The following is a 20,360-nucleotide window of genomic DNA, read 5'->3' on the forward strand; positions in this document are numbered from 1 at the left end:
GATTGAAAAGGGAAATAGAAATTGAGAATGATAGTGATAATAATAAAATACAGTAACATAAAATAAAAACAGGCTCAATACATTGAACCGTCAGGATAAGAAAAGAAGTAAAATAATAAAAGGCATAAATCAGCAGTGTGTAGTTAAAAAGTACGGGCAGTAGAATACAGCAGGTAAGTATTTAATCTAAGAGTACGCTTCAGTAAACAGTAGTGTTTTTAGCCCTTAATTAAAGGAGCTGACAGTTTGAGCAAACCTCAGATCTACATATTATGCTATACATAATATGCTATACTGTGTTTTGTATTGTGTATAGTGTTTATACAGTATATAAATACTGTATATATATATATATATATATACACACACACACACACACACACACACACACACACACACATATATACATATATATATATATATTAAGGCTGTCAAAGTTAACGCGTTATTAACGCGTTAACGCAACATGCCTTTAACGGCACTATTTTTTTTAATGCGCGATTAACGCAGTAGCATTTGAACCTCGGGTCACTCCGTAGCTCGGAAAAACAGGAAGCAATGCGCCGAGGTCGATGCCGCAAACAAACTACAACCCCGTGAACAGTAATGGAAAAAGATAGTATTTTGAATGGCAAGTTCAGCTACAAAGTCTTGCCAGATGGCTCTCTTGACAGGACAAAAGTAATTTGTATTTATTGTCACCGTGAATTTACTTATCACCGGAGTACGTCGAGTCTCAAATACCACTTGTCGGCCAAGCACACAGCGGATGCAGAGAGCCCGGCGCCCCCTCCTCGCATGAAGCAAACCACGCTGGATAATTTGAAAGGGAAACAGCTGGACGACTCTACAAGCCACAAACTTACAAAAGCAGTCGCCAAATGGGTGGCTACAGCGTGCAGGCCGATAAGTATTGTGGAGGACGACGGTCTGCGAGAAATAATCTGCATTGCATCCAAGGACTGGACATACGAACTGCCTAGTCGAGCCACTACTATCATTTGAGTCATGTTCTATAACATGTTTCATGCACACTATTTATTAGTAAGTTATTTTGTGCATCACCCTGTTTGTTTTGAATTTGATGCAAATTGCTATGCAGTGCATTGAGGGGCATTCTTTTGTGTTAAATGGGGATGAATAGATCGAATGTAACACTACTGTGTTAATAAACATTACTATGCAGTTTGCACATATTACTTACTTGAACTGAGAGTATTTCTCATTGTAGCAATAAACATGCTTTTTTGCATAAAGCAAGCATTTGTCTATTCTCATGTATTACAATTTGAAAAAATCCATTTAATGTACAGATTAAAAATATGCGATTAATTTGCGATTAATCGCGATTAACTATGATCCATCATGCGATTAATCGCGATTAAATATTTTAATCGATTGACAGCCCTAATATATATATATATATATATATATATATATATATATATATACAGTACAGGCCAAAAGTTTGGACACACCTTCTCATTCAATGCGTTTTCTTTATTTTCATGACTATTTACATTGTAGATTCTCACTGAAGGCATCAAAACTATGAATGAACACATGTGGAGTTATGTACTTAACAAAAAAGGTGAAATAACTGAAAACATGTTTTATATTCTAGTTTCTTCAAAATAGCCACCCTTTGCTCTGATTACTGCTTTGCACACTCTTGGCATTCTCTCCATGAGCTTCAAGAGGTAGTCACCTGAAATGGTTTCCACTTCACAGGTGTGCCTTATCAGGGTTAATTAGTGGAATTTCTTGCTTTATCAATGGGGTTGGGACCATCAGTTGTGTTGTGCAGAAGTCAGGTTAATACACAGCCGACAGCCCTATTGGACAACTGTTAAAATTCATATTATGGCAAGAACCAATCAGCTAACTAAAGAAAAACGAGTGGCCATCATTACTTTAAGAAATGAAGGTCAGTCAGTCCAGGAAAATTGCAAAAACTTTAAATGTGTCCCCAAGTGGAGTCGCAAAAACCATCAAGCGCTACAACGAAACTGGCACACATGAGGACCGACCCAGGAAAGGAAGACCAAGAGTCACCTCTGCTTCTGAGGATAAGTTCATCCGAGTCACCAGCCTCAGAAATCGCAAGTTAACAGCAGCTCAAATCAGAGACCAGATGAATGCCACACAGAGTTCTAGCAGCAGACCCATCTCTAGAGCAACTGTTAAGAGGAGACTGCGCGAATCAGGCCTTCATGGTCAAATAGCTGCTAGGAAACCACTGCTAAGGAGAGGCAACAAGCAGAAGAGATTTGTTTGGGCCAAGAAACACAAGGAATGGACATTAGACCAATGGAAATCTGTGCTTTGGTCTGATGAGTCCAAATTTGAGATCTTTGGTTCCAACCGCGTGTCTTTGTGAGGCCAGAAAAGGTGAACAGATGGATTCCACATGCCTGGTTCCCACTGTGAAGCATGGAGGAGGAGGTGTGATGGTGTGGGGCGTTTTGCTGGTGACACTGTTAGGGATTTATTCAAAACTGAGGCACACTGAACCAGCATGGCTACCACAGCATCCTGCAGCGACATGCCATCCCATCCGGTTTGCGATTAGTTGGACGATCATTTATTTTCAACAGGACAATGACCCCAAACACACCTCCAGGCTGTGTAAGGGCTATTTGACCAAGAAGGAGAGTGATGGAGTGCTGCGGCAGATGACCTGGCCTCCACAGTCACCGGACCTGAACCCAATGGAGATGGTTTGGGGTGAGCTGGACCGCAGAGTGAAGGCAAAGGGGCATACTTGTGCTAAACACCTCTGGGAACTCCTTCAAGACTGTTGGAAAACCATTTCAGGTGACTACCTCTTGAAGCTCATGGAGAGAATGCCAAGAGTGTGCAAAGCAGTAATCAGAGCAAAGGGTGGCTATTTTGAAGAAACTAGAATATAAAACATGTTTTCAGTTATTTCACCTTTTTTTGTTAAGTACATAACTCCACATGTGTTCATTCATAGTTTTGATGCCTTCAGTGAGAATCTACAATGTAAATAGTCATGAAAATAAAGAAAATGCATTGAATGAGAAGGTGTGTCCAAACTTTTGGCCTGTACTGTATATATATATATCCATCCCACTCTGGGGTTGAGGTGAATAAAAGCACTGTGTTGTGACCTAAATAACATGCTGTTGCTATCTGCAGAAAGTATTAAAGCATGAAATCCCGCATTTTTAATGTACGAAAGCATCCTGTATCATAACTACATGTGTGCCCTTTGTAACAAACCAAACAAACCACAGTGCATTCACCAAGAAGTGAATGCACTGTGGAGGCGAAGCGAGACCCTTCCAAGATGGCAGAAGAGCAGAGAGAGACAGACAGAACACAGAGAGACCTGTTTCAGTGGAGATTTAACTCCTCGAAGAAGTTCTTCCCATTCCCAAACCGTTGGTCCAATCATGAAAATAATGTGATGATGAGAGAGATTCTCCTGTTTTAGCTTCTCTGCACTGGCTCCCTGTAAAATCCAGAATTGAATTTAAAATCCTACTGTTAACTTATAAAGCTCTAAATGGTCAAGCTCTGTCATATCCTAGAGAGCTCATAGTGCCTTATTATCCCACCAGAACACTGCGCTCTGAGAACGCAGGGTTACTCGTGGTCCCTAAAGTCTCCAAAAGTAGATCAGGAGCCAGAGCCTTTAGCTATCAGGCTCCTCTCCTGTGGAATCATCTTCCTGTTACGGTGCGGGAGGCAGACACCGTCTCCACATTTAAGACTAGACTTAAGACTTTCCTCTTTGATAAAGCTTATAGTTAGGGCTGGCTCAGGCTTGCCCTGTACCAGCCCTTAGTTAGGCTGACTTAGGCCTAGTCTGCCGGAGGACCCCCTATAATACACCGGGCACCTTCTCTTCTTCTTCTTCTTCTCTCTCTCTCTCTCTCTCTCTCTCTCTCTCTCTCGTATTCTATTACTGCATCTTGCTAACTCGGCCATTCTGGATGTCACTAACTCGGCTTCTTCTCCGGAGCCTTTGTGCTCCACTGTCTCTCAGATTAACTCATATCGCAGCGGTGCCTGGACAGCGTGATGTGTGTGGTTGTGCTGCTGCCGTGGTCCTGCCAGATGCCTCCTGCTGCTGCTGCTGCCATCATTAGTCATTAGTCATACTTCTACTGTTATTATACACGACTATTGTCACACATGTATACTGCCAGATATTAATACATACTTTCAACATATTGTACCACAGTAGCCAGAACTATAACTATAATATTATTACTTTCAATAATGTTGTTGTAAGCTACTGTCATTACCTGCATCTCTCTCTCTCTCTCTCTCTCTCTCTCTCTCTCTCTCTGTCTCATTGTGTCATATGGATTACTGTTAATTTATTATGCTGATCTGTTCTGTACGACATCTATTGCACATCTGTCCGTCCTGGAAGAGGGATCCCTCCTCAGTTGCTCTTCCTGAGGTTTCTACCGTTTTTTTTCCTCGTTAAAGGGTTTTTTTGGGGGAGTTTTTCCTTATCCGCTGCGAGGGTCATAAGGACAGAGGGATGTCGTATGCTGTAAAGCCCTGTGAGGCAAATTGTGATTTGTGATATTGGGCTGTATAAATAAAATTGATTGATTGATTGATAAAGTTATACAGAAGATCCGTTTAGTAGCAGTTGAGGTGGCATGTGTGCGTCTTTAAAGCCAATACAATAAACGGTGTAGGAGGAGATGTTTTTTTAAGAGCATGTTTCAGGCGAAATCTTACTTTGAAAGGTCAAATAGCTCACTTCCTGTTGGAATTAGGTCATGGCACGTGATTTGTAAGTCAAACACAACAGTTTTGGTTTGATATTTCTACGACATTCCTACAGGCTGCAGTGGCCAGTTTAGTGCACCTAGGTGGTGCTAGAGAGCCCATTTTGGCACTTTAGGGGTTAATAATGTGTATTTTCTGTTTCAAATGATGTTTCTGCTGCTGTAATCTGTCCTTTAAAGATTGTGAGACACACAGACAGAGTGGGTGCAGCCGTTGTCATGGCGATTAATGACTTGCCTGCATCTGAGGTGCACACACAGAGCTCATGAGAGCAGATCAGCAAAGGCTGTTTAATATGGGTTTTCACTCCTCGAACAAGTTCTTCCCATACCCAAACCGTTGGTCCAATCAAGAAAATAAAGTGATGGTGAGAGACAGCCACTTCTCGTGAACGCACGTGTCGTGTTTTATATTTCTACAGTCAAAAATGTGGTCACTGGAGCGAGTTTAAAATGTGTTGCACCCCAGCTGTTTCCAGAAATTTCTCCTGAGTTTACATGGGAGTGAATGAGAAAAAAATCGGCGCTCCCTTCGCTTTGGAGCCACTCAGCAAAAATGTGTACATGTGAGAGATTCCATGTCAACATATCTGTGAGCAGGACAAATTATCTTACGTTTTGTGGTATAAATTGTGTCTGTACAGTGAAAACTGTGGCCATGGCAGCGAGTTAAAGACAAAAGTTTTAGACGATTTTTAGAGCCTCTCCACTCTAGCTCACAGCATTCCGTGCAACACATGCCCATTATAAACTGACAATTTCTCCACTTTTGCTCATGGTACTTTGAGAAGCACAGATTAAAAACGGTAAAAGATATGAAAAGATGAAAACAGGTCTGAATAGATGAGACCTGTGGCAACATTTGAGAGTTGGAATGGAGTCTGTAACTGAAAGTATGGAGATGCTGTAAAGGCTAGAAAAAGCCCAAAGATTGGTCTCTTTCCCCCTCCTGCTGCCATTCATTTCCTATGGGACAGCTTTCGAAGATCGTCAGGACGTTTTTCTGACATCTCACCTTTAGGAGGCCATAAAATCCAAACTAATCGAGTAATGAAAAAGTTATAAATAAGATCTGATTAGAAGGAGTTGATCTGTCATCTGTGCAAGTTTGAAGCCGATAGGATAAACGGTGTATGACAAGAAGATTTTTTAGGAAAGGCAGTTTTAAGGCAAAATCTTACTTTGAAAGGGCAAATAGCTCACTTCCTGTTGGATTTAGGTTAGGGGTGTCTGCACGTGATTTTTAGGTCTTCATGAGATGAACATGGCAGTTTTGGTTTCATGTTTCTACAACGTTCCTACAGGCCATAGCGGCCATTTTTGTGTGCCTAGGTGGCGCTAGAGAGCCCATTTTGGCATTTTAGGGGTTAATTTCATGATTTTTCTAAAATTTTTCACCGGTTCTGATGTGTGTGCCAATTTTGGTGAGTTTTTCAGCATGTTTAGGGGGTCACATTCCAGTTCAAAGAGGCGGCAGGAGAAAAAAAGAAAGAAAGAAAGAATGAACGCACCAAAAACAATAGGGAATAGGGCGAGGACTGCTCTGTGAGCAGTCCTCTGCCTCTAGGCTCGGTCCCTAAATATTAATAAAATAAAATAATCGATAAAAATAAATAAAACACATTTCCCGTCTCAGGTATGTAGATTTTATTGATGCCACACAATTATTTTCAATGTCCTGACTATAACACCAACTATTATAATCCAATGTGAAACAAAGCTCAAGCTTTTCACTTAGAACACTGGTGCTAGGAAGAGCATCGTGATTTCCATCAGAGTCTTCATCACTGCTGCTCCTGTTGTCAGTACTAGCCTACTGCTGCTTTCATCACCTGGTGTAGAAAAAAGGAATCACTATATCAGTGTGCAGACATTTTTATATTATATACACATCTTGCACACATGGTTACATTCACAAACATATGGCCATGTGTAAACCGCAAAAAGCTGAAACTCTACACAAAATTATAGCATTATTACTGCTGTTTTTTTTTAAAAATAAGATTATCTATTTGGCCCGTTGCTTTAGGACAGCATGAAGTGGGGAAATAGAGAATGGTGGAATGACACGGGCCACAGGCTGGGATCGAGCCCGCGACCGCTGCGGCGAGGCGGTGCCTCTGTGCATGGGGTCTGTGCATGCTGCGTACAGACTACACTCCTGACCAGGTGATGAAACCGGCAGCAATAGGGGCGTCGGTAGCTTCGTGGATAGTGCCGACGTGGTGTAGGAGTGTAGTCTTCATCACTATCCCCGCTGTCAAGACAGCTGTCGTCACTTTCGACTGGTGGAACCATGGTTTGAAGTCCACCTGGTCGCTTCCCATAGAACATTGCTGCATTCATTTTGTTCTGTGTTGTGGAAAAGTACAAACAATGCATTTATATCCCAGCATGCTACTTTTATAATGTTTCTAGAAATTAACTAGAGTGGCATTTCCCAAAGAAAATGCATGTGAGTGCTGAAATCCACCTAAATACAGCATTATTTCTATGCTGCCGTTATGGCTGAATGTGGCGAATTCATGAGTCGTGACAAACATCTAAATCTTCAAATAACGTAAAAATTACTCGCCACATGAAGTCTATTCCAATATGTCAGCTGTAGAAGCAAACAGTAAGCTGGCACGTATTGTTACCTTAGCACAACTTACCTCATATTGAACAATTTCTCCAAATTTGCAGCCTCCACACGCAGCGGTTGTTAGCCAAAGCGTTAGCTTCCATGAACCGGATGTAGTTGTCACTCCGACTGGTCCGACAAGAAAGCAGTGCTTGCAAAAGAAAAAAACTTGGCTTCCGGAGAGATGAAAATATTGAAAGTGCATGAAAGGCGCAAATCCGGCCCGTTATCCGTTTTTTCCATTTTCCATTTAAACAGAAAATCAGAAATAGGAAAACGAGTCGTTATCCGTTTTGTCATTTTGGTTCTGGAAACAAATACTGAAAAAACAAGTCATTATTTTGTTTTTTTCATATTTGGTTTTATTTTGAAAAACGAATGAACAAATGATACATGGATTTAGTATAACCAGTAGTTCAGTTCTGGTAAGTGGTTGAATCGAGTCTAGGACTGAGCAGGACTGAGACCCGGGCCATTTCCCTAGAACCCCAGGAAGACTGGTTGATGTCAGGGCGTTAGCTAATGGGGATCCTAAAAAACTAGACTAAATCCATCTTCACCATGACCAAAAGTGCTTCTGGTCCGTGTATCATTCGTTCATTCCATTTTTAATTTAAAATCAAAAATCAAAAAACGAAAAAACGGTTTGTTTTTTCATTATTCGTTTAATAATCAAATTCAAAAATACAAAAACGGTTTGTTTTTCTTATTTTTGATTTTATGCTCACATCAAAAACAGCAAATCGAAAAATGGGCCACGATTAAACTTTGATTTTGATTTTTCATTTGATCCAACTTGGCGTGACCTGGAACTATTTTTTGCAGAAGCGCATTGCATTCACTGGATAAAAAAAAAATAGACACCTTATCTTGTAATTACACAATTAATAGCCTAATTAATTACATATGTGCAAATAGCCTTTCCAAGTCATGTGGAAAATTACTGGACAAATCAAACCGCAGAGGCACTTGACTGCTGTCAAGCAATCACATTATTCACAGCTTGCTTCAAACAGCATAGCAGTCCTCACTTTTGATTGTGGTTCAATTTAAGAGCAAAAACCATTTTATGTGTGCTGCGACATTGTGTGTGTGTGTGTGTGTGTGTGTGTGTGTGTGTGTGTGTGTGTGCGCGCGCAATTACATATAATTACATAATTACATTGGTTTTGCTGAGACAAGTTGAAGACAGCAACAAGAGGCTGCCGAGAACAAAACATCATTGACATAGACACGAGTTGTGTTTCAAAAAGAGTGTAAGTGTTTGAATGTCAACCATGGACAGCAGAAGCTGTTTTGCTTATCTATAAATGCTCTCAAAATTCTATTCACTCTAGAGTACACTGAAATCAGGGGGACAGTTGTTTGAATCTCAAAGCATGGTGTGAGGGAGAAGAGGGGGTGGACTGTAACACTCACTGTCTTGCCTTGGAGGGACTGTGGGGTGATAGTCTGAGGAGGGACACCGGCTGCGATGGATCGTCTGTCAGATGGGTAGCCGTACTGTGGGGACAAGGGATGAGAATGGAATGAAGTTAACAAAGGAAGGCTGATCTAGGTTGAACTCATTTCAGTTAAGGTGGTCTTAATTAAGCTCAATTCATTTCAAATGACTTAAAGCAGTGGTCCCCAACCTTCATTGATGCCATTCATTATATTATATTACAAATGTGTTCATTTCAGTAAACTTGAAACAGATATTATTCAACAATTGATGATATAATAATAATATCAATCAATCAATCAATTTTATTTATAAAGCCCAATATCACAAATCACAATTTGCCTCACAGGGCTTTACAGCATACGACATCCCTCTGTCCTTATGACCCTCACAGCGGATAAGGAAAAACTCCCCCCAAAAAACCCTTTAACGGGGGGAAAAAAAACGGTAGAAACCTCAGGAAGAGCAACTGAGGAGGGATCCCTCTTCCAGGACGGACAGACGTGCAATAGATGTTGTACAGAACAGATCAGCATAATAAATTAACAGTAATCCGTATGACACAATGAGAGAGAGAGAGAGAGAGATGCAGGTAATGACAGTAGCTTACAACAACATTATTGAAAGTAATGATATTATATGTTATTGATGATGATGATGATGATATTATAATTATAGTTCTGGCTACTGTGTTACAATATGTTGAAAGTATATATTAGTATCTGGCAGTATACATGTGTGACAATAGTCATATGTGTATAATAACAGTAGAAGTATGACTAATGACTAATGATGGCAGCAGCAGCAGCAGCAGGATAATGATAATAACAATAATAATAATAATAATAATAATAATAATATTGTTTGTCCATTACTTTAAAACGTTGCTAATGCAGATGAGTCTGCTTCAACTTGAGCATTTTTTTTATAAATTCATGTCCACCTGTGTCTTTGCATTGCCTTTATATTAGAGCCAGTGTGATAAATCAATCACAGGAGCGGGTCTGAATATGCTGCATTTAGACTCTATCATTCACAAATAAAAATGGAAGATATCTCAGAAAGATCGACTGTGGAGGGAGCCCTCTCTCAGGACAGATATGTAATAGATTTTATGTGTACAGAATAACTACCATAGTAAAATAACAGTACTGACATTGAGCATGGGCGGCATGGTGGTGTGGTGGTTAGCACTCTCGCCTCACAGCAAGAGGGTTGCCGGTTCGATCCCGGGCGTGGGAGCCCTTCTGTGCGGAGTTTGCATGTTCTCCCCGTGTCAGCGTGGGTTCTCTCCGGGCACTCCGGCTTCCTCCCACAGTCCAAAGACATGCAGATTGGGGACTAGGTTAATTGGTAACTCTAAATTGTCCATAGGTGTGAATGTGAGCGTGAATGGTTGTTTGTCTCTATGTGTCAGCCCTGCGATAGTCTGGCGACCTGTCCAGGGTGTACCCTGCCTCTCGCCCGATGTCAGCTGGGATAGGCTCCAGCCCCCCCGCGACCCTCAAGAGGATGAAGCGGTTAGAAGATGGATGGATGGATGGGCACTGAGCATATATCAAGAATGGATCCGTGAGGACATCAAGCAACTTAAGTTGTCACCATGCAGACAGATCATGAGCTAAACCACTTCCTCTCCACCATGGGGAGAACAGAATACATTTTTTTCAGATTGGTGCACATTCTTTTAACACTACATCTCTGAAAATCTGGAAGTAATCATGAATCCTGGGTTCAATTTTGAGATAGAAATTTGAAACAATACCAAAGTGGCCTTTTCCCACTCTTTCATGGGACCGCTGTGAAAGTTTTTTGCAGCACCTGGTATAAACATCCTTCAGGCAGGTTAGAGCCGTGCCTATATGTCCAGCTGAATGAATCACTCTTGCAGGGCCTTGTGTCCTGTTCAGTGCTGTTTCTGTACCAAGCAATGAGGTTCCTCATCAGGATGCTCTTGATGGTGCAGAAGTAGAAATTCCTCAGTATTTGAGAGGATACCCAGAATTTTCTCAGGTGTCTAAGGTAAAACAGTCTCTGCTTTACTTTTCTGACCCATTAAAATAAATAGGAGCTCATTTCCTTGGCTGCTTCTTCCCAAGGTCCACTGTCATCTCCTTCGTTTTGCTGATGTTCAGAAGTAGGTTGTTCTCCTGACACTAACCTGTCAGGTCCACTATTTCCTTCAGACAGGCCTTTTCCTTGTTACCTGTGATCAGGCGCAACACAGCGTTATCAGCAAACTTTATGATAGTGCTGGAGTCTAAAGTAGCTACACAGTTGTGTGTGTACAGGGAGTGCAGCAGGGGACTCAAAACCCAGCCCTGGTGTGCTCCAGTGTTAAGGATGAGGGTGGAAGAGGTCTGTCCACCCACTCTCACTACCTGTCAGGAAGTCAAGGACTCACATGCACAGTGAGGTGTTCAATCTCAGCTCCTTGAGCTGTGTGACCAGCCTGGAGTAACTACGGTGTTAAACACTAAACTGTAGTCAATGAACAGCAATCTCACATAGCTCCCTTTCTTTTCCAGGTGTGATAGGGTGGTGTGGAGGATGAGTGCTCTGGGTCTTTGTGGATTGGTTGAGACAGTAGGCAAACTGTAATGGGTCCAGTGTGCTGGTGAGTAGCAGGTGCAGTCCTTAACCAGCTGTTCAAAGCATTTCATTACCACAGAGGTGAGAGCCACTGGGCGGTCGCCATTCAGTTAGGTAGGTTTTGTTTTGGGCAAAGCAAAGATGTTGGACTTCTTGATGCATGTGGATATGAAAGACTGAGCCTGTGACTGATTGAATATTGTTGTGAAAAGCCACACTAGTTCATCAGCACACAGTTTGAGGAGCTACCCACTTACACTGTCTAGTCCTGCTGCTTTCTTGGTGTAACATGCTTGAAAGCTCTCCTGACATCATGCTCAGAAAGGGAGACAGGTTTCACTAGGTATGAGTATCGTTAAGATTTTAATGGTACTACTATTCTTATCGGTACTGCTTATCGATCCGGTATTTTAACGGTACTCTTATTGATACTTTTTGAGGAAGAAAAAAACAAATTAAGAGCATAAATTGCTTTATTTTCTCAATTCTCATTATGCAACAAAATAGTTTTTTAACAAAACATTTTACTTTTTACAACTTGAAATGTAAAATAATAGTGTTGTCACGGTACCAAAATTGGGACCCACGGTACGATACCAGTGAAAGTAACAGTCCCTTCATAAGTAAAGAACAGTCCCTAAAGCGCTGAGGTTTGTCCTGCCACAAAGAGAGAAATGTGAATGGCTCATTTCCCCTCTAATCCCACGCACCCAGCCCAGGCTATAATTATGGTTATATTCATGTATTTAGAAGTATCTGAAAAATACACAAATAAAATCAGTAAATAGGGCCACAAAATAGCTAATGGTTAACTCCACGTGTTGGCTGCTAGCATAATGTTACAAACCTGGACTGGACATAGGTGAACTAGCTATGCTAGGGCAGTCAAACACTGTACATCTTTCTGTCTGAATATGATGCACTTTCGCAAGGTGTTTTGACAAATTACTAGTGTTGCTGCCCTTACACACAAAACATTTGTCACACTTGTGACAACGCGCTGTGTCAGCATCAACTCTTGTAATGTAAAGCCACACCTTTGACCGTTTGGCTCTCTCCACCATCGTTATCTATCTAAAGGTAGGCTACGAGCTTGAGTTGGTGTATGCACTGTCTTGTGTGTGTGTGTGTGTGTGTGTGTGTGTGTGTGTGTGTCACTGGAACAACAGCCCTGCCCCCCTGCTCTCCACTCACGCACAGCAGGCAGCCAGGGTGAGCATGACAGATCTCTCGTCTTCAGGGAGAATAGCGAAAATTATGATACAATGACGGATAATTGACAGAGTTGGTGAGATAAATGTGCTAGATAACATTTATCTTGTAAAAAAAAACAAAACAACAAAAATGCTCCAGTACTGATAGCAGAACCGTTAAGGTCAGAGCTTATCAATACTGTGGTCTTGAATAATGTAACTGGTCGTTCAGTACCAGGGTTCGGTACCCATCCCTAGGTTTCACCACCCTTCCATCCATTAACCTTGGCTTCAGCTGTTTTTGCTTGTTGTATACTGATGGCAATGGCATCACCAATGGCAGGAATCTTAGCCCGTTTCCACTGAAGAAGTTCCTGGTACTATTTGGGGGGCAGGAACTACTACAGGAACGTACTCTCATTCGGTCCTCTCAACCGCCGTGTCTCCACTGAGAGAGCGGAGTACGAGGAAGGTTCCTGTAAAGTTACGGGCTGCCTCTGGATGTGACGTAATCGTTGCGCGACCATTTTGACCGGGGCGACATAGGGACGCTGTTAGCCGATAGCGGTGTCTGTAATAACTCACTAAATGGCCCGTGAAAAAAATATTTTTTGGCTATTTTGTTGCTTTCTGTTGACGTCACATCCCTCCTTAAGTATATCCAATCAGCTCCAAGTAATCCCCAAGCCCCAGCCAGGAGTCTTTCGGGGCCGTTCTGAGTACCAACCCTGAGGCAGGGACTTGTTTAGCCCCTGTAAAAGTTCTGGAACTCTGTCCCTCGGGGGTGGTTCCTGCGGTGGAGACACGCACCAACGGCCCCAGCCCCGTAAAATTACCCCTAAGTTCCTGCGGTGGAAAGGGGCCTCATGTAGTCAGGGCTGTAGCTTGAGCTCATCTTGTCCTTTAAAACCCTCAAAAAGTGGGTTTTAGTTTACAAAAGTGGTGAGTTGATTTCCTTAACCTGAGGAGTATCTCAAAGTCATACATTATCGTTGTAATCCCATTTTAATGTCAACTAGAAATACCACGGTTGTATGTCTTCGAGCACCTGTCAAGTTTCTCTTACGGTTTACATCCATGTCTGTGGAAACATGGATACTTCACACACATCTTCCCCCTGACAGCACAGAGGATCTATAAAATCAGCACAGTTTCAAGGTGGACACCCAAGATTAGTGTCACCAATTAAGTATCTGACCAAATATTTTCCCCTCTGTTCCTGAGATATGATGTTGAATAATGGAAAGATGAAAAGTGTTTATGCAGAATATTATGCTGTCATTGTGAAGTTGACCTTTGGCCTTTTGGATATAAATTGTCATAACTTAATTATTTTATCCTATTACACATTTGTGTGAAGTGTTGTTATAATTGGCATATTAATTCTTGAGTTATGGCTAAAAACATATTTTGTGAGGTCACGCTGACCTTGACCTTTAACTTCAACCACACAATTCTTTTTTTTTTTTTAAAGATTTTTTTTGGGCATTTTAGCCTTTAATGGATAGGACAGACAAGTGTGAGGGGGGAGAGAGAGAGGGAGTGACATGCAGGAAATGGCCACAAGCTGGAGTCGAACCCTGGCCCCTGCGGCAACAGCCTTGTACATGGGGCACCTGCTCTATCCACCAAACCGATATTCTTCAGTCCAAGTGAATGTTTGTGTCAAATCTGAAGAAATTCCTCTTAGATATTGTGTAAACGAGAATGAGACCGATGCAAGGTCAGACTGACACACTTGACCTTTGACCACCAAAATTCAATCATTTCATTGTTGTGTCCAAATGAATGTTTATGCCATAATTTGAAGAAATTCCCTCATAGTGTTCTTGAAATATTGCATTCACAAAAATGAGATGGATAATGTCATAATGAGAGGCGTCTAGAGATGTCTGTGCTTAGCAACAGATACCAGTATCTACAACTGGAAACACTGCAGCCAGGATCCTCATTAAAACAAAACTGCGTATGCATACATATACATAATGTGAGCCAAACTCTAGTGCAATTCTACAACAATAATGTAGAGTTGAGAAAAAGCTGAACTAAAACTGAATGGCATGCATAATGATGACTGTCAGTAATGTAAAATATACATGATTTGTCGTTAATTAGCTAATACAAGCAGAAACATTGTAGTGCCCTTTAAAGAACAAATTGCAGGTTAAAGTTTTTACAAAAGTTATACTTAACTTTGTATGAAAATGACCATGTGAAAAGTTAATGCAGGATTTAATATGTTTTACAAGACATAAGGGCACATATTCAGAGGAAAAAGTGGCCATTTTTGAGCAAAGCTCCTAAAAACGCTTTTTTTCCCGAACATCGCGTCATATTATGTAACGGGAGGGAGTCGATCTCTTCAACTCTGCCTCAGCTAAGTGCGTAGTAGTAGGTGGTAGTGAGTCTGAGCGGTCGTGATATAGTGAGTTGGTCTGTTTTCAGTAGTTTAATTCTGCATTTATTTATCATCATCATGGTAAATTAATGTGTTTGTGCTGGTTGCACAAACCCCAACCTGTCAAGACATCGTCTGGGTGCGTTTTGTGCAGGTGAAGAGACGGGACTTCACTTTGGCATCTGTTTCTGAAAACACTGTCGTATGTGTATGGAGTTAGATTTGTCTCATTAATACCTGTAAATGCACAGATGGTGATCTACAAATATTTCTTGATCTGCACATGTTTCATAATTATGTGTGTGAACAGATCGACAATCTGTGTGTAAATGTGTAATCTGTAAATATAAAACACATTCCACAAATACAAAAAATATCTGTGAATACATTAAATTAATTTGCAAATAAATGAAAAGCATTTGTGAATATCTTCCTAACATTTACAACTTTCGAACAAGCATTTGTGAACTCAGTTTTTATTTGTGAATTGAAAAAACATTTGTGGATCTCAGTTCTACGTGTGTGGATTTGCTTTTTACACACACGGATTTTTGAGACCAACTTTCCGCCGGTCCAAACGAAAATGCACCCGTATCACTCTACGCCATCTTCGGACAGCACGTGATCACCCAGCTGATGATGTCATTTCCGCATGTGAAAGTAAAAGCACACTAGTCTGGGGCTGTTAGTGGCCGTTTTGGAAAGGAACTGGAACCAGGGCGAGTGAGACAGGATCCGGAATTCGATGGATGCGCCTTTCTGTCAAAATAAAAGCACCAAGCTAATAAAAATGTGGTGAAACTTTAATTTAAAGAATATAATTTACAAGAAAAGCCCCAAGCCATTAAGTTAATCGATTTTCTTACACCACTCATCACCCCAAATCCATGGTGCACCAGAATTTAAAGTTTTACTTTGGTGAACACTTTTACTGTGGTGAATTTGGTGAATTCGGCATCCGCTCTCTAGACTGGAACCAGAATCCAGACAAAATTCAGATTGAATAGAAACCAGCCTGGTGACGCGAGGCTAGAGCACACAGTCTTTCTATGAGCTGTTTTTTGTTGTTTTTTTTATAATAATCAGTGATAAGTAACGTGCATTCATTGTTTTATGTTAATGTCATACAGTGAGTATTAGTGTGTGTTTATTTGTTATATGTATCTGGCACACACTTTTGTATACATTTCTGTTTGAGTATGAAAGGCACGGTGGCTTGGCTGCTTCTTTCATTTGGCACTTATCAGCCAACTTATCCTTTATATTTTTCATTTATTCTTTCGAGTAGGATTAAAGTCACAAAGCACTTCACATCTTATTATTAGTGTACTCTTACTAATGTAGTTGTAATGTCTGTGCTTACCGCACTGTGTTTAGTTAGGTTACATCGTTTCAGTGAGGTTTCGTTAACCGTTGTAAGATATGACAAGTGGCAACACCCTGGTTAAGGTCTTTGATAGAACAGCTGTTGGTGTTGGTAGCTCTTTTTGTTTAGAAATGTAATAATGTAGTTGTATTGTTCATTGATAATGTGTAGATTGTACTAAGCTAACGTTAGCTACTGAAACAGCATCTGCTGCCATATGGAGCTTTATCCCTATCTTTATTTAAGAGAGTGGTCTATCAGTTTGAGAGCATTATTTATTGATTTCACGTTCAAAAACCCTGTCCTCACACTCAAATAGCCTCTGCTTGTGCTTGGATCTACTCTGTTTCTGCTCAAACTGTGTGCTTGCACTCAGATACCATGTTGCTTGCACTCAGATAACCATGTTGCTTGCACAGATTTCCTGCTCAAGCTTCGGCTTTTCTCCTGGCACTCAAACTGTTTCTGTGCGCTTGCAGAATTTCTGCTCTCAGATTTCTGCCCTGCGCTTGGATTTTTTTTGTGTAACAACCCTGTCACTATCCCCCAACCAACAGAATGCCAGATTTACTGTTGACCAATGAAATCACCCCTGCCTCCTTGTGTGCGCGCTCGCTTTAGTATTAGAGCGTCCCGTCCGGGCGGGTAGGCTACTCTTTAACTGGGTTCATCCACTCCCACCCTCTTCCCCTGTCAGGAATTATTTTTCAGCAGTCACTGGCTCACTATACATTATCCCTTACACACACATATATATATAGCCTATATATACATATATATATCTATATATATATATCTATGTATACACACACACACACACGTATATATATATATATATAGCCTATATATGTGTATATATCTATATATCTACGTATACATATATATATTTATATATATATATATATATATATATATATATATATATATATATATGTATAAGAAGACAATTACAGCCGTGACAATATACAGTACAACATGATATTGCTTTTTTATTACACGGCTCTATTAAATGCTGTATTCTGATTGGTCAGTCGCGGCATTCAGCGTAGCTAGTATCAACGGTCATTACACAGTTGCTATATAGCCCAGCGCTGCTAGGGACACTGCCCTGCAACACTGCAGCTGTCAAACAACTTCCGAGGGAAAAAACAAACAGAAATGGCTGATTTTAACATTTCTTTTAACTTATTTGGAGAGTAGCTACAAGGATTTTGAGGAATGGGATGCCGCTGAAGAAAAAGAAATGGAGAAGGAAAGAAAAAAATCAAGCAAAAAACAACACAGGGAACTGACACCTGAAGAGCTTCAAGAGATAGAGGAGGAGAAAGATGAGATAAATACAAAAAAGACAACAAAATGGGCTACTGTACTATATTGTACTGTACTACCACTACTATACTGACGGACTTTCTCTGCCAAAAACAAAAGAACACAGATTTGAATACACACTCGGCAGTCATGCTTAATGACATTTTACGAGAGTTTTATGCCTCGGTTCAGTCCACTAAGCCTGGGTGAGTACAAAACTTTCACCAAAAGTTGTCGAATCCGGTCGGTTTTAATGCACTTTGCGGAGGCAGACAACATTATTTATATAACTGATAATTAGCCGTGTAATCCGCTGCGCATCGGGGTTCTATTCCCCTGTCGGGAGTTATTTTCCCAGTATTCACTGGCTCATTATACATTATCCCTTACATACAACAGGTCAACAAGAGCTTAAACAGCAATGCTGAGTAAGGAAATGTTAACAAAAAGTGATGAAATAAATTATTTAAGTATGTTATGTAGCTCTGCGAAAAAAACCCAGTTCCCCCAGTCTGTTGCAAGGCAACGCAGCACACACGCCACGACTCACAAGCTACTTTGTATTTACATTGATCTGCAGCTGTAACTTCGTCCAGTTCGGCTGATGAAACGTTGGCAAACCTGGATGTTGGCACGGATTCAAACACACCTGGAGGTCTGCACTGAAGAGTCCTGGCTTTCCTTTTCCTCGCCCTCTCCTGACGACCACTCATAATTTAATTCAAATGTAATTTTGGGGAAAATATCCATCTTCTTGGTGTAATGCTATAGTGACAGTTTTGCGAGTGTGACAGCTGGTTAATTAACGGTTGTATTTATATTTATAACACCTATGAGCAGAGTGATTTTACTGTTACAAGTCCCATTGATGTTATACTCTATATCAGCACTCACGGAATGCTTCTCGTCCAATGAAATTACTCGGTCGGAACTAACGGTTGTATAATACATATATGTATTATATGTATTGTCAAATTACTCGGTCGGAACTAACTGTTGTATAATACTATGCAACAGTTAGTTCCGACCGAGTAATTTCATTGGACAAGAGGCAGTATATATATACATATGGTGCACGTGTGCAGTCCCTTTATTCCAAAAATGGTAAAGAAAGCAAAGGAAGATCATTTAACAAAGCCCTGGAGGGTGGGAGTGGATGAACCCGGTTAACGAGTACCTGCCCGGACAGGATGCTCTAAAACTAAAGCGAGTGCGCCCACAAGGAGGCAGGGATCATTTCATTGACAAAACAACAAATGGGGTGCATGATTACAATAAATGCAATGGTAAGTGAAACATGACACAAGTTATCTTTTACAGGTTGGATGGTACTGACTTCTGGTCTATTAACAATGTATAAAATGCTGCACCCTGCTTTTGTCCCCCCAGCCCGCAACATGAATGTTTACTGTTGCCATGGCAACAGATGCTGTTTCAGTAGCTAATGTTAGCTTAGCGCAATCGACATACTAACAATGAACAATACAACTACAATATTACATTTCTAAACAAAAAGAGCTACCAACACCAACAGCTGTTCTATCAAAGACCTTAACCTAACCGGGGTCATCCCTATGTTTCCAGGGTTCTATGTTTCCCGGGTTCTATGTTCCCCACTTAACCCTGCAAAAAAGCTTCTATGTTCCCCGCTTACACAAAAAGGGTTCTATGTTTCCCGCTTGGTTGAGCGGGCAACATAGAACCCGGGAAACATAGAACCTTTTTTGTGTAAGTGGGGAACATAGAACCCGGGAAACACAGAACCCTGGAAACATAGATACGCTCCCCCTTAACCAGGGTGTTGCCACTTCTCATATCTTACAACAGTTAACGTAACCTCACTGAAACGATGTAACCTAACTAAACACAGTGCGGTCAGCACAGACATTACAACTACATTAGTAAGAGTACACTAAAATAAGATGTGAAGTGCTTTGTGACTTTAATCCTACTCGAAAGAATAAATAAAAAATATAAAGGATGAGTTGGCTGATAACTGCCAACTGAAGAAGCAGCCAAGCCACCGTGCCTTTCATACTCGAACAGAAATGTATACAAAAGTGTGTGCCAGATACATGGAACAAATAAACACACACTAATATTCACTGTATGACATTAACATAAAACAATGAATGCACGTTACTTATCGCTGATTATTATTAAAAAAAAACAACAAAAAACAGCTCATAGAAAGACTGTGTGCTCTTACTTTCATATGCGGAAATGACATCATCAGCTGGGTGATCACGTGCTTTCCGAAGATGGCCGAGTGATACGAGTGCACTTTCATTCGGACCGGGGAAAGTTTGTCTCAAAAATCTGTGTGTGTAAAAAGCAAATCCACATGCGTAGAACTGAGATCCACAAATGTTTTTTTCGATTCACAAAAACTGAGATCACAAACACCTGTTCAAAAGTTGTAAATGTTAGGAAGATATTCACAAATGCTTTTCATTTATTTGCAATTAATTTAATGTATTCACAGATATTTTTTGTATTTGTGGAATGTGTTTTATATTTACAGATTACACATTTACACACAGATTGTCAATCTGTTCACACACATAATTATGAAACGTGTGCAGATCAAGAAATATTTGTAGATCACCATCTGTGCATTTACGGGTATTAATGAGACAACTCTAACTCCATATATGT

At 40.7% G+C, this 20,360-nt stretch overlaps 1 protein-coding gene across 9 annotated transcripts in view; it reads right to left on the reverse strand.

Annotated features, from left to right (window-relative positions):
• Positions 1-20,360, reverse strand: part of LOC125882978 (pleckstrin homology domain-containing family A member 5-like) — a 603,488-nt gene that overhangs the window by 91,237 nt on the left and 491,891 nt on the right. For all 9 annotated transcript variants that reach the window (XM_049567036.1, XM_049567042.1, XM_049567037.1 and 6 more), the window contains one exon: positions 8,821-8,904. In XM_049567036.1, the coding sequence (XP_049422993.1) occupies positions 8,821-8,904 (84 nt within the window). The remainder of the gene's footprint in view (positions 1-8,820; positions 8,905-20,360) is intronic.

Source organism: Epinephelus fuscoguttatus, linkage group LG22 (genome assembly GCF_011397635.1).
Source record: "Epinephelus fuscoguttatus linkage group LG22, E.fuscoguttatus.final_Chr_v1".
NCBI lineage: Eukaryota > Metazoa > Chordata > Actinopteri > Perciformes > Serranidae > Epinephelus > Epinephelus fuscoguttatus.